The sequence below is a fragment of the Falco naumanni genome, chromosome 8, assembly GCF_017639655.2.
Source record: "Falco naumanni isolate bFalNau1 chromosome 8, bFalNau1.pat, whole genome shotgun sequence".
In the NCBI taxonomy this organism is placed as follows: Eukaryota; Metazoa; Chordata; class Aves; order Falconiformes; family Falconidae; genus Falco; species Falco naumanni.
Genome location: NC_054061.1, coordinates 57278364 through 57291993, shown reverse-complemented (window position 1 = coordinate 57291993; position 13630 = coordinate 57278364). Strand labels below are relative to the sequence as shown.

Genomic DNA, 13630 nt, shown 5'->3' with positions numbered 1-13630 from the left:
AAGTTCACGGTGATTACCATCCTAAATTTGCAGTGAAATATAGCTGTGCAATTGCAAACAGAAACATGCTGGCAAATCTAAAAATGATGCTATAAGGATATTAGGCAATTTATCTTACGTTGTAACTGGGATCCTGGGGGGAAAAAAAAAAAAAAAAAGTAGCAATTTAGCTCTAACTTCCCCCCCCCCCCCCCGGCCGCAGATAAGCCGCGGTACCTGAATGTGACGATAGGTGGGGCTGTCTGCGAGAGAAGGAGCCGTCCCCGTGCGGGCAGGGGCTGCTCGCGCACCAGCCGCTCTGCAGCCCTGCGCTCCAACACCCCCTGCTCCTGCCTCTTGCACAACCAGCGGCTTGGCTCACATTTCTCGTTTTAGTAGTCCATTGTACAACAAACCACCAGACCAGACGATGCAACTTCTAAGCGTTACCTGCTCCCTGCTGCAGAAGCCTGGAGCCTGGCTGATTCCAGTGACACAAAGGGCAGACTGGAGGGGACTGTACCTTAGTTATCAGTTGCCCATCTTCTACCTAATCCCGCATTAAAATCAGGCAGAGTCAAGCTGCTGACATTAATAGTGGAGTTGTCTTAAGTTAATACGACTTCATGTTGGGACGCGTGCAAGGGAAAGATCCACAGAGCCTGGGTTGTTACGGAGAAGCAGAAGTGCAACGTATCGATCAAGCAGATTAGCTTTTAAAATCTTGCTCCAATATATAATGCTCATCATAGATCAAATATACTCCCATCTTTAAAAAAAAATACCATAATCACTGATCACCCAGTACACCAGTGAACATGCAAGAAGCTAAATCACTTGATGGAACATCACAGACCACAAGTAAACGTGACTGTCCTTAAAATGCAGGATAGGCAAAGTTCATATGGATTTGCTCATAATAGAGGTAAGCTTACCGGGAGAAGCTTTAGATCTTCCAGGATATTATCAACGTAATGAAATTCTGAGTTCTCCAGGTCCACCATCTCTTTTTTTATCTCCAGGATCCGGCCCATCACGCCATCCAGCACTTGCCGAATCACTGTTCGCTTCTGCTGGTGAATGAGCCGGTCATGGGCCGTCCCCAAGTTACGGGAGATTTGTATGTATTTGATGTAGGAAGCGGCTAACATCTTGAATGCTTTCACGCGGTCCTTCTCTGGCTCAAGGAACTCTTCTCTTTCTCTCCGGAGCTGAATGTCGAGGTCTTTCTGGGCATCTGTCCACATCTTATTGTAAGTACTGATTGAAAAGAGAAGACTATGTTAACCTGACATGAAAGCAAGAGTTAGCGTTCATTGATGCCAGGGCTCTATGTGTGTGGGTTTCTCAAAAAAAGTGAGCCTAGAAATGTGAGCTATTACATTTATAAAGAGATTTTAACTAAAATGTATTTTTTAAAAAATTAGCAAATGTTTATCTTTTTGATTGTTTTAAAAAATAGGCATCTTAAAATGTTTTATTAATGAAAGCTTCAACGTTAAATACTTTTCAACTTCGTCCTTGACATGCCTGAAGCACCCTTTAAATGCTTGAAGCTACAGCCCCCAACAGTGCCACGAGTGTCAGTCAGTTCTGCTGAGAAGATGATTTAATAGAAAATGTGTCTCCCCTCAAAGCCCTTATGATGGGGGAAGGTCCATTTTGGGTCTCTGCATGTTTGGGATGAGGACCAACTGATGTTTCTAAACCATGTGTTGCTTTTCTGCCTTTCTGAAGTGCTTGCTCAGAGCTAATCGTAGCGTCAGGGCTGTATCGGTGCCAATGCCAGAGCGTAGCTGTGGGCGCTACTGCAAATGCGAAGTGAGAAAAATAAATTACTTTTATGATAGCAACTGCTGCGCTCCAAGCAATTGCTAAATGTCTGGTCCAGTGGCTAGAGGACTATCTGATGTGGAAGATGTCACCTAAGGCCAGCTTAATTCCGAGAAGTCATAATGCTGTTTACTTGCTAGTTCTGGCAGGAAAAGGTGGACTCTGATGTGGGCAGGGGCTGGGTGTCGGTGGCTTTTCGTGGTAAAAGCAGGTCAGTGCAGAACATCGCGGGAAATCGGCCTAAAGGAGCAAGAAATGGACTCTGGGCAATGAGGCTTTTACCCAGAGAAGAGCTCAAACAGCAGGTTTGTCACTGACAGGTGCTAACATCTGTGGTAGTGACAGACACTTCTAGGTCCTGTTTTACTTTGTAACCTCTCTTTGCCAGATGGAGACTCTCTCTTGGGAGTGACTGGCATGAAAAAATCTTACGTCCCTGAAAATGCTTCTCTACTAGCAGAGCTAAGAAATTTCTTCTCCACCGAGACTCAGTTTTGCTGGGAGAAAAACAGTTGATTCATATTGTCAGGGGAAAACAGTGGGTTAAGGTAACAAGGAAAGCTGACTTTTGTTTCTTAGACCTAGAAATAAAGGCCATTTATTTAGTGCAATCTATACCCATCCACGAGCTTAACCAAGCTATTGCTTGCTGTTCCTAGAGCCTCTCAGAGAAGGATGAGGACAGTAAAAGGCCTCATCTCCATCAGATGAGCTTTCAGAGCTGACCTCTTGCTGGTCTGAGCAGCACTGAGGGAGTGCTTGTGTATTAATTCTGACAAGAAAGCTGGGTGGCTCTTCGCATTGCCTGTGCTTGACAATAAATGCCTAAATTGGAGCTCTGTCAGCTGATTTTATCAGAGTACAGAACATAATGACCCCAGGCTTGTGCTGCAAGAGGGACGAGCGGGGTGGAGAGGACAAACTCCAGCCCACAAAGTGCCCCAAGCGTGGGGTGTGCACTGCACATCCAGGATGCTGATGGGGCTGCTGGGACTCCCCGGAGCAGTCAGCGAAAACACCAACAATCTGAACCATGCTATTGAATTTGCACCATTAACTTTTTAAAGTGCATATTATACTTTTCAGCTGACCTGGGGTTCTGCAGGATGCAGCTGGTTCTTGCTTTTCCTAATGCCTCTGCAGCCCACCCAGGTCTTTCCCCTTCCTCTTTTCCTACTTCATTTACATCCCGCTGCACTACCCAAATCACTCAATTGCGGCAATTAACCCAGGTGCAGCAGATAAACAAAATAAAACCAGCAGAGTTTTTCTCTCTAAGCCAGAAGGTTGGCCCAAACAAGACCAGAATTAGCTTTGACCTAACAGCTCTGCCTGTTGATCAGTGGGAGTTTTGTACACGTCGTCTGAAGCTGGGACACGGAAGAACACGCGCTACTGTGAGGTTCACCAGGTTTTCCAGCACAGAAGGAAACAACGTGGTATTGTACTTAGCTAGCTGTGCCTACTCACAGACCGTTTGGTAGCAGGGAGGTTATAAATCCTGGAGGAAGCCTAGCCCTGCAGGTTGTCCCTACACCCATACCGCTGATTTATGAACAGGGGGTATCCTCGGGCCAGAGCGTTTTGAATGCAGGTTATTGCGCGGAGACAACAGGTTGTGCCGCAAGGAGAACCCACTCCACGATTGTCTGCTCCAATTTACAATAATCTCCCTTTCTGCCTCCTCTGACTGAGGAATGTCAAGTGGTTCCTCCTGCTGAGCCAGCTAATATCCAGTTTCTTTTTGTATTTTGAATGACTTTTTGAGGGAGGAGGGGGACGGAGTGCTCTAGCCCTTCAGACTACGTTAACCTAATACAATACCGATAGAACCTAATTGCTTCCATAAAGCATTAGCTTATCAGATAAGCAGGAAGATGATCGCAAGCATGTTACTCTGGGTCACATGTTAAAACTACGGACATTAGGGTACGTTTGCAGCTTTTGTAGCAGTGATGCTTCATGTAAACGAGGGCAAAAGAAGGGACAGGCCCACTGGAAAATGAAGTATTGAAGGAAAAGATTGATGTGGAACTGCTAAATTCTCAGCTGTGATAAGCTGATAGCTCCTGTGTACCTGCTGCGGTCAGGGCGACTGACACCTGGGGGGGACCTGGCCCTCATGCTTCAGTTTGTTAGGCACGTGATGGGGAACAGCAGATACTTGCTAACGGGACTGTGCGAGCAGAAATGTGATCTGAGTGTTTCTTCAGTTTACCCCGATTAAAAACTAGCAGACACATGCGCAGGCATTTGTTTCCCCTCCCCAAAACAGAACAAAAATAATTATTTTGCGTTTTACTAGTGTCCAAATGGGAGCCCTTCTGGACTAGTTTGAAGGATCAGATGTGCTTGGTGTTTATAGCCCTTTCTGGTGGGCTTCGCAGAGCTGCTGTCATCCTAAGGAGCCCTTCCGCTTTGGAGACAAATACGCTCAAGGGCAGCCAGGAGTACTGCGTGTCTTTGAGGTTACGTGTTAAAAGCAAAGGATGAGACTGACTCTCCCTGCCTGTTAATCAGGCAGCATGTGACCCCTAAGTCCCTATGTGAATTTTTGCCTATCTGCTCAGTCTCCCCTTGCATTAAGTGGTAAATTCCCTCAAAATTGCTTCCATGCGCTGAAGGGGGAGTATTACACAGCCTTGAGTGTGCTGGCTTTATTTACTGTGACCAGTTCATCGCATAGGCGTGCTCCTGTTCTGTAACGGCCAGGCTGTGAGCTGTATCCATGCCTGAGGGTGATACTGCATCAGAATTAGACTGGATTACAGTATCTAACTAGACTACTAGTGCGGGTAACCAGCAGGACAAAACATAATTCTCCTACTCAAGACGTAACGTTATTAAATCCTGAAAAAGCAAGAAGTCTGTCTCAATCTCTGCACGTGTATAGCAGTATAAGTAATGCTGCAAATTGTCATAGCAACTACAAAATAGGAGCGTTATGGGGAAAATAAGCAACACTGTAATGGAATGAGGAAAAAACACACAGTGACTTAATTCCAGGGCCCTCCGACCACTTTTTTGGCAGCTTACAGCTTGGAGGGAAGGTCAAGACTTCACCTCCTAACTGATGTCCCTGCTCTTCACTCCCACAGAGTAGAAACAGAATCTAAAGCAAGGGCTTAAGATGACTCTTTTGCTATAGCATGATTTCTAGTTTGAATCTTGCTTTCATTGCTCAAAATAAAGCCTGATCTGCTTATTTAGAGTGAAGCTTCGAAATATGTTTTTTCTGTCCAAGTTATAAAGAGATGTTTAAAATCCTGCCAAATTATGCATTGCCTCACTTTAACATTGCAGGGCCCTCTAACTCTGTGTGTTTGCTTGACCCATCTCTTCTTAACGCGTAGGAAAATACGTTGGTTTTGAGTACAGCTGAGGTTAGCCTGCTCGTTGCACTGAACTGGTTTTGAGACTTAAGCATGCCCTTCTTGGAAGGATTTGTGCTGAGCACACAGACAGATCACTGCTGAGCCAGTCATGGAAACGGGCATCAGAGGGGCTACCTTTGTGTGTGGGGGGGGTTCTTTTTTTTTCCCCCCCAAAGTATCTCGGTGTTTTTAGTTAGCTGCCGAAGGGAACACTATTTCTGTTCTTCCAGGACATGGCACGGTTTGCACTCCAAGCTGTGTCTGCCTCTGGGGTGGTGTATGGGCTGAAGGCTGGCTGCTTTGATGACTGTTTTTTCTGGGCTGTCCTCTGAGGACAGAAATATCTCACATTTTGACACGCCAGCCATGTGAAGGCAGAGTGTGGTACTGTAGCAGTCCTACTGTTTTTTCTGACATGGGCACATGTAAAGAGATGGAAGGGAAAACGCTGGACTCTGACCTAGCCCGCTCGCTACATCTAATATGGAAACTTCATCTAATATGGAAATTTGATTAAATGAGCACTAAATTGCGTGGTTTAAAACCTTTCTGAAGCATCTAAACTTCCCCTGCAAACTACCCGCGTTTCTCCTTTCTCAGAAGATGAGACTGGGCCGTGTTGGGCCATCTGAGAGGGACCGGAGAAAGCACTGGTGGGGTTTGGGAGAGCGAGGGGGTGGGCAGCTGGGCTGCAGGGGGATCTGTGCGTGGGAACCGGGCTCCCGTGGGCACAAGGAGCCCAGCACGTATGCAGCACCGCACAGGACAAGGCAGCGGTCACGGCGCGGAGGAGAGGTGACCGAGACGGGGGTTAGCCACAAGGAAGTGCGCGCAGGGGCCAGTCCTCAGGGTCTCTTCTAAAGAGACTTGGGGCTTGACAGGTCAGCCATTGTGCTGAGCCCTGGGCAAACACAGGGGAGGGAAACCCTGCCCTGCAGCCTCAGTAAAATAAAGAAACAAGAGACAAAGGTTGGGAGGGGAAAGTGAGGCCCTGGGAGGAAAAGGGGCTTGCACAAGTGCTGCTGCTTTTCTTTTTCCTTCTCTCTTTCTAAAAATCACCAGACTTAAAATGACTGCTGGCTTATCCTGGTCAGCAGAGTTACCTGCTCCCTCATGACAGCCTGCTCAGGTATTGCATGGTGATTGCTGGGCTGAATATATTACGGCAGTAGCCCCCTCTTTTCCTTTTTCTTTTGTCTTATTATAGACAACATGTTTTTGGGGATGGAGAGGTGCAGACAGAGATCGGTGTGGCCCTGTGACACAACCAAATTCACTAAAAGGTGGTCTGAATCAATGTCCGTTTTAAAAGCCTGCAGCCTGGAGCAGTGGAGAGTCACAGTTCCGAGCTTGGCCAGGCTTGCCTTGCTCCCAAAATAATATTAGGCTTACAATTATGCCAACAAACTTCTTAGCTGGTGGTGAACATAACGTTGCCAGATGACTACTTTTAAGCATTGCTCTAGCCATGATGTTTTACAGAGATTGAAGCATTTGGGGAAAATAAAGTATAAATCCAAACAGGCTTTGGTTGGGATGGGAAGAAAGCATACAGCCTGCTGGCTTTGTTAATGTGAACAGCTCTGTGCTTCTGTCATCTCCAATTTCAGTCCTTGGTACTACAGCTGAAAGCAAATAGAGGATAAAAGATTTTCATGGCATAAATGTAACGGGAAACTGCAGGGAAGGTGGGGAAGCCTGCTTTGCTAAGCAGCGGTGGCAACACCGCACCTCAGCAGGATTCAAGCACACCTGCTCTGGCTAAATTCATAAGGCTGATTCGAAAAAAACAGCTGTTTTCTTACAGGACATTGCAAAGCGATTAAGGTAGGGGAGACAATATTCAGGGCTGAACTTTGCTGTAGCATGCTCTGAGGGCCATCATCTGTCTGTCTGTCAGGCTGCAGCTCCTGCCTGGGCTGGAGGCTGCGCTCCCCTAGGAGGTAAGGAGAAGAGCAGCCTGCTCTCCTTTGCAAGCACTAGTTCTCCTGGCCAGGGAAACGTGAAAGGATGGGGAAGGAGAGCTTTGGTAACTCACACCCCGTCACTGTGCAGCAGTGCCTCAGCAGATGCTGTAGTGAGCTCGTTGTTGGGATGGACAGCCAGAAACCAGCCGGAGCTGAGGACACCCTACTTACTCAAGGCCCGAGCAGCATTTGCCTATACCACTCTTGACTGGGTGCGGCAATGTTTATTTCAGCCTTAACCATTCTAATTATGTCATTTACTTTTTTTTTTTTTTCCTTTGTTTTTCTTCCTTAGAAAAGGAAAGAGTGATGGCCCATCCAGCTGCCTACAGCTGCATGCATAAAGGGCAGACACCGTGTCTGGGTGCTGCTCTACCTCTGCCAGGGTCAGAAGGCTTTAAGCTAACACAGTCCGCTTGGTTTCTTAAAAACCGTAGCCTCTTCTTTCACTGTTTTCTAGCACAAGTGTTGCTGGGATATTTCCGCTGACAGTGCTTTTTCCCAAAGGAGAAAACATACGAGTAACACACAAGATCCTTCCCTACCTCATTAGGGATGAAGGCAGGCGCGGAAGGGAGTTGCAGCTTTGAGTCTTAGCTGTGATCATTTTGATTCTGTCTCTGTTTTCCTGCTTTAACATGACAAGCAAGATGACACACTAACGCTCACCAGGGGTGGAAAGAAGGGCAAAGATGAATCCATGACTGCTTGGGAGATGTATGAGAGAGAACACGCTAGGAATGCCCAGGAGGAAGCTAATAATTGTGCCGTTTAGATGGAATTTGAAGAATATGGCCTGGGGCCACAGGCTGAATGAGGGGATAAAAAGAAATATTCAACAACAGCCCAATCGCTGAATGAGGCTGGGGCCCCGTGGGAAGAAAATAGGATGTGATCACAACATAAGAAACTGCATCGTAATGCAGCCATGTAAAGGGGGGGAGAGAAAAGTGGCTTAAAAGCTGCGCTGACGTTTTGTTACATTTTCGTTTTGCAACCCAAATTTTCTTTGAGTTTTAGGGGCTGTAATATAAAATACGTAGTTTTCCTTTGGTTCTTCAGTCAGAAACTGAAAGGAAGATGCTAAAGATCTTCTCTTAGCTCAATATTTAAGCACTGAATTAATGTAAGTTCTATTTGTGACATGAGATTAAACTTTAAAGCCCTTTGATTGTTTAAAGCTCCTTGGTGGCAGTGGCAAATGTCTTGTAGCTGATTAAAACCTGCTACAAATGGTAGCAGTGCCAAGACTCAGCTTTGAACGTGTCTGGACTAGGACTGTTAGGGCAAGTTAAGAAATTGCTGGTCAAGATACCCTACAGGTCAAGTAAATGGTAAACAAATGCATAAAAGAGGAGGAAACGCAGCAGGAAAACATAAATGCAAAAGCGTTTATGTAAATCTCCTGTTCAATGTCTGGAACAGAATGTACATCTGTATGCAAATGCTGGGGTTTGAGTACTTTAGGAAGTGCGACACGTCCAGCACTTCTTAATCAACCCTACAGCAAACGTAATGGGTATGCCATGCCTCTTGTGAGCACTACAACTGTCCTTAGAAAATGTCAAGCATGTCTGGACATGCTGACTTTTCTTTTGGCTGGCTGGTGGAGCTTACTGACCCTAAGAGAATATAGCTGAGCATTTACTGAGTGTCCTGGCTCTATCTTGATACAAAGCTGACTAAAGCAGCGGAATAACACGCCACTGTGATCTTTAGACCGCACGTCTGTTGAAATCACAGGGCCTTGAGGATGGCAAACATGCCTCATAAACCGATTGGAAATACTGAAATCCCAGCCACGTAAATTGTGTGCAGCGTGACTCAGTGCTGCAAAAGTTGCCAGTCTGACCACTGTGACTTCAGTGCCTGCGAGACAACAGTCCTGCACTCAGCTTATGTCTAGCATGTCCCACTGGCTGCACGAGGCGTGTGCGACGACTTCTCTGTCTGCGGCAGCTGTTCTTCCAGATGTCTAAAAAGCAGCTGTTTACCTCAAGCTCAAAAAAAGTCATGTGCTGGGTAGCATTTCTGTACAGCACACAGGATGTGACTGGACAGCACTGAAAAACCAGCATTAAAGGCTTGGCTGTGACTTACCAACGTGCCTACCCTTTGGTAGGATGGGAGTCTGTCTTCCATGTGACATGGCAAGATCAGCAGCCATCCCTATTCCCAGCCAAATAAGGTGCTGTCCCCTAAAATATTTTTGCCTGAAGTACCAAAGTTCTTTCTCGTAAACCCCATGTATTAGTAGCTCTTAGCTTCGCTGCCTTCAAGTAAGGCAGTCTGTTTTAAAACATCTTTGTCACGTGGCTTATAAAATACTTTTAATTTAGCATGATTTATGGTACACAGCCAGGATAACCTCACTACGTGATCATGTAACGGTAGCTGCGGTAACTTACTTGAGAACCAACTCAGCTGTACCTTGCAAAACCAGATAGCCTAGGATAAAAGGAAAGTGTGCTATTGTGTGACTACTGGCATCGATTACAACTCAGGGGGAGGAATGCACAAGGCTGTGAACAGGAAACATCAGGATAAATTTTTTATGGATTTGCTAGCACTGTCAGCTCCAACCATTTAAAAATCATGAAATGCAACCTTTAAGGCTTCATATATTTCAGTAAGAATTTAATACTTTTTGTTTTTCTGATAGTTTGGGAGCATTTTTGCTTCACATTTTTTCTGGTGTTTTGTTGGTTTTTTTTAAATAATTATTTTTTTAAAGGAATGCTGAGATTCTCAGGTGATACTGAATCCTGTTACTGGTGCAATAAAGAAAAGCACAAACTGTCCAGAAGGCTTGGTATGCTGACTGAGGTGTAGAACACAGTAAACAAAACTATCCAGCCCGTTGCTTAGCTCGAGCTCTATAGATGCAGCGGCTGATGAACTGGTGTCTATTCAAGACTTGTGTTTATGAAGGACTGGATTAGCGTAGCTATAAATGCTGTGCTCTGCACAGTTATAGAGTGATTATAGTTAAGTGAGCCAAGTAGCATCAATGTCAAATTGGAGGCCCTCACCAGCATCACTACCTCATTTGGAAACAGCACTGTATATATTTTTGTCATGTGATGTGGAGATGCGTATCACATTTATATGGATTTGCTGTTCAATGCTGGCAATGCTATAGGAAACGCTAAAGAGCCCTGTCTCTATTAAAACTAAACTGAGCTAAGCCAAACAGTTGAAGCACAAGCATTTTCCAACTATATTCAATTCCTTTGGTGTTGATCTGGCTCACGTAACAGCAGCCGTGATTCAGACCGTAAGAATGACAGGTTATGAGGGAACTCTCTCAGGAAGAGGTCAATCACTACTTTTGTGGCAGGATTTTTTGTGGTTGTTTTTTCTTTTAAACAACACAATTTAGATAACTATCCATTCATTTGAGACCTTCCCTTAGCTGAGCCACCGTGCCAGTGCAAGGCATGATTAGCGCCATTGCAAGCCAAGCCCTGCACTGCATTAGCCACCGGTCTCCAGCTTTGGGCTGCGGGAGGCTGCGTGGGGTCTGTGTCCTCGGACAGAGCCCCCATGCCAGCTCTGCTGTGCCCTTGGTGGTGTTTCTTTTTATTCCTCTCAGCTCACCCTTCTCTCCTGAGCCAAGGAGCAAGGAAAAGGCAGCAGCCTGGCTGGAAAGCAGTGGGGTTGGCAGCGGTACCCGGCTGGGACTGCAAACGCACTGAGGCTGGGTTAGGGGAAGCCCAACACGGAGGCAACAAGGAGAGCTGCTCTGCTTTGGGGGCTGAAAGGGTGATTTAGAGATGGAGGGTTTTTATCTGGCAAAGAGCTGGCATTGGGAAAGACGATACTGAGCAAAAGAGAGGCTTTGAAGCCGGTACCGCTAAAGCCAGAGAAGACCACCTCAGGTAAGAAGCTGGCAGAGGCTTCAACCCGCTGGGGCAGTGGTTTGACTATGGTCGGGTTTGGCTATGGTCGGGTTTGGCTATGGTAAGCTTTGCCCATGGTCAGCTTTGGCTATGGTCAGCTTTGACTATGGTCCGTTTGGCTATGGTCAATTTGGCTGTGGTCAGTTTTGGCCGCGGTCAGGTTAGGCCGTGGTCAGGTTTGGCTATGGTCAATTTGGCTGTGGTCAGCTTTGGCTATGGTCGGTTTGGCTATAGTCAGGTATGGCTGTGGTCAATTTGGCTATGGTCAGGTTTGGGTATGGTTGGTTTGGCTATGGTCAGGTATGGCCGTGGTCAATTTGGCTATGGTCAGGTATGGCCGTGGTCAATTTGGCTATGGTCAGGTTTGGCCATGGTCAGGTTAGGCCGTGGTCAGGTTTGGCCGTGGTCAGGTTAGGCCGTGGTCAGGTTAGGCCGTGGTCAGGTTTGGCCGTGGTCAGGTTAGGCCGTGGTCAGGTTAGGCCGTGGTCAGGTTAGGCCGTGGTCAGGTTTGGCCGTGGTCAGGTTAGGCTGTGGTCAGGTTAGGCCGTGGTCAGGTTTGGCCGTGGTCAGGTTTGGCCGTGGTCAGGTTAGGCCGTGGTCAGCTTTGGCCACGGTCAGCTTTGGCTATGGTCGGTTTGGCCACGGTCAGCTTTGGCTGTGGTCAGGTTTGGCCATGCAGAGCAGCAGCAGGCAGCAAGTACTGCCCCAGGGGGTGTTTTTATTTTTTCCTCTAACATATTATTATTATTTACTCAACTTGAGCAAGCCTCATCCAGCTCAGAACTGGGCACAAGAGCTGCCGCAAACTGGACTGTGCCCAGGGTTTCACATCGCTGGACCTGGCGGCAGCAAACAGCAGAACGCCGAGGGGAGAACGGCTTGGAAGCCGCCCACACCGGCAGGCTCCCAGCTGCGTAGTGCAGCAGTAGTAACGCCGCCTTAATGTAGGGGCTTGCTATCTTAGTAGTGGTTCTGGAGTAATGAGTATGGCTCCTCGCAGGCACTTTGATCCAATGCCATCCGCAGTGTCTGGTGATTGCAAATAAACTTTTAAAGCTTTGTATTGTGCTGACAGCACGAGGAGTTCATTAGGGGGGAAAAAACCCACCAAACCCAACAGGATGTGCCAATTTTGGTCTGTAGGAGAGGAAAAAGTTGGGGTTTTTTTGCAAGCAGCGAAGGGCCTGGTGTCTGAGGAGGGGGAATATCAGCGTTGGGCTGAAGGCTGCTGAGGCGATGGGTTTGCGGAGGGGGGATCCCCCTGCCCAGGGCACCCCCTGCTGCCGGGCCCGGTGGCCCCGGTTACACCGCGTGTGTGCCCCGTTACACCGCGTGTGTGCCCCGTTACACCGCGTGTGTGCCCCATTACACCGCGTGTGTGCCGGTTACACCGCGTGTGTGCCGGTTACACCGCGTGTGTGCCCCGTTACACCGCGTGTGTGCCCCGTTACACCGCGTGTGTGCCCCGTTACACCGCGTGTGTGCCGGTTACACCGCGTGTGTGCCGGTTACACCGCGTGTGTGCCCCGTTACACCGCGTGTGCCCCGGCAGGTGCCGTGCTCTGTCGGTAAGTGCGGTGCTGGGTTTTTTTAATTATTTTTTTTTCTTTCTTTCTTTAAGGAAGCTGACGGGCGTGGGGGGGGGGGGGGGGGGGGGGGGGGAAGCTGAGCAAATCCTGCTCGGAGGGAGGAGGCAGCAGCAGCCGGGACGGAGGCAGATGCCCCCAGCCCCGGCGGTCGCTGCCCAGCCGCCCCTGCCTGACAGGTGTGCCGGGTTCGGGGTGCAACGGCCGGAGGAAGCACGGCGGGTGGGCTCAGCCCGTTACACCGGGAGCCCCCCGCCCCCGCCCCCGTGCTACTCACGCCTGAGACATGCCGGGGCTGCTCCTCCGCCGCGGGGCTGGCCCCGGGCACCGCGGCCAGTAACCGTGCGGCCCGGTATGCGGCCCGGTAACTGTGCGGCCCAGTAGGCGGCCCGGTAACCGTGCGGCCCAGTAGGCGGTCCGGTAACCGTGCGGCTCGGTAACCGTGCGGCCCGGTAACTGTGCGGCCCGCGCCGCCCCGCCGTCACCGGGGAGACGGGGCAGGGGAGGCGGGGGGGGTCGCTCCCCGGTGCTGCTGCAGGGCCGGCCGTGGAAGAAGGGGAGGGTTAGTGTTTATCGCTGTCTGTTTTGCTCTATTTCATGTTTATTTTTCTCCATTTAATCTGTGTTTTTGTCTTTCATGTTTATTTTTCTCCCTGTCATCTGTATTTCTGTCTATTTCGTGTTTATTTTTCTCTCTTTCATCTTTATTTCGCTTTATTTCAACACTTGTTTCTATCTTTTCCTCCCAAGGGGTTATCCCAGTTGCATTTTTCCTCTACTACTCCCTCCTCAAGTACATATTGAGGCAAGTTTCTAGTGCTTTTTCCATTCCCTTACCACTTAAAAACCAGTTTATTATTATTTTTTCCTCGCAGCAGCTGGAAACCTGCCTGGTGTTTGCATTTCCTCCATCCATCGCACCCCTGAACCCTGCACATCTGTCAGGCAGGGGCAGCTGGGCAAGGACCGCCAGGGCTGGGGGCATCTGC

The 13630-nt window shown here is 48.3% G+C and overlaps 1 protein-coding gene across 1 annotated transcript in view; it reads right to left on the bottom strand.

Moving 5' to 3' along the window:
* Positions 1-13014, bottom strand: part of IQCA1 (IQ motif containing with AAA domain 1) — a 111637-nt gene extending 98623 nt beyond the window's left edge. Inside the window, exons 1-2 of the mRNA XM_040605217.1 lie at positions 12919-13014; positions 915-1239 (exon numbers count right to left, since the gene is read on the bottom strand). Coding sequence (XP_040461151.1) covers positions 915-1239; positions 12919-12929 — 336 coding nt within the window. The 5' untranslated portion in view covers positions 12930-13014. The remainder of the gene's footprint in view (positions 1-914; positions 1240-12918) is intronic.
* Between the last annotated feature and the right edge of the window lie 616 nt (positions 13015-13630).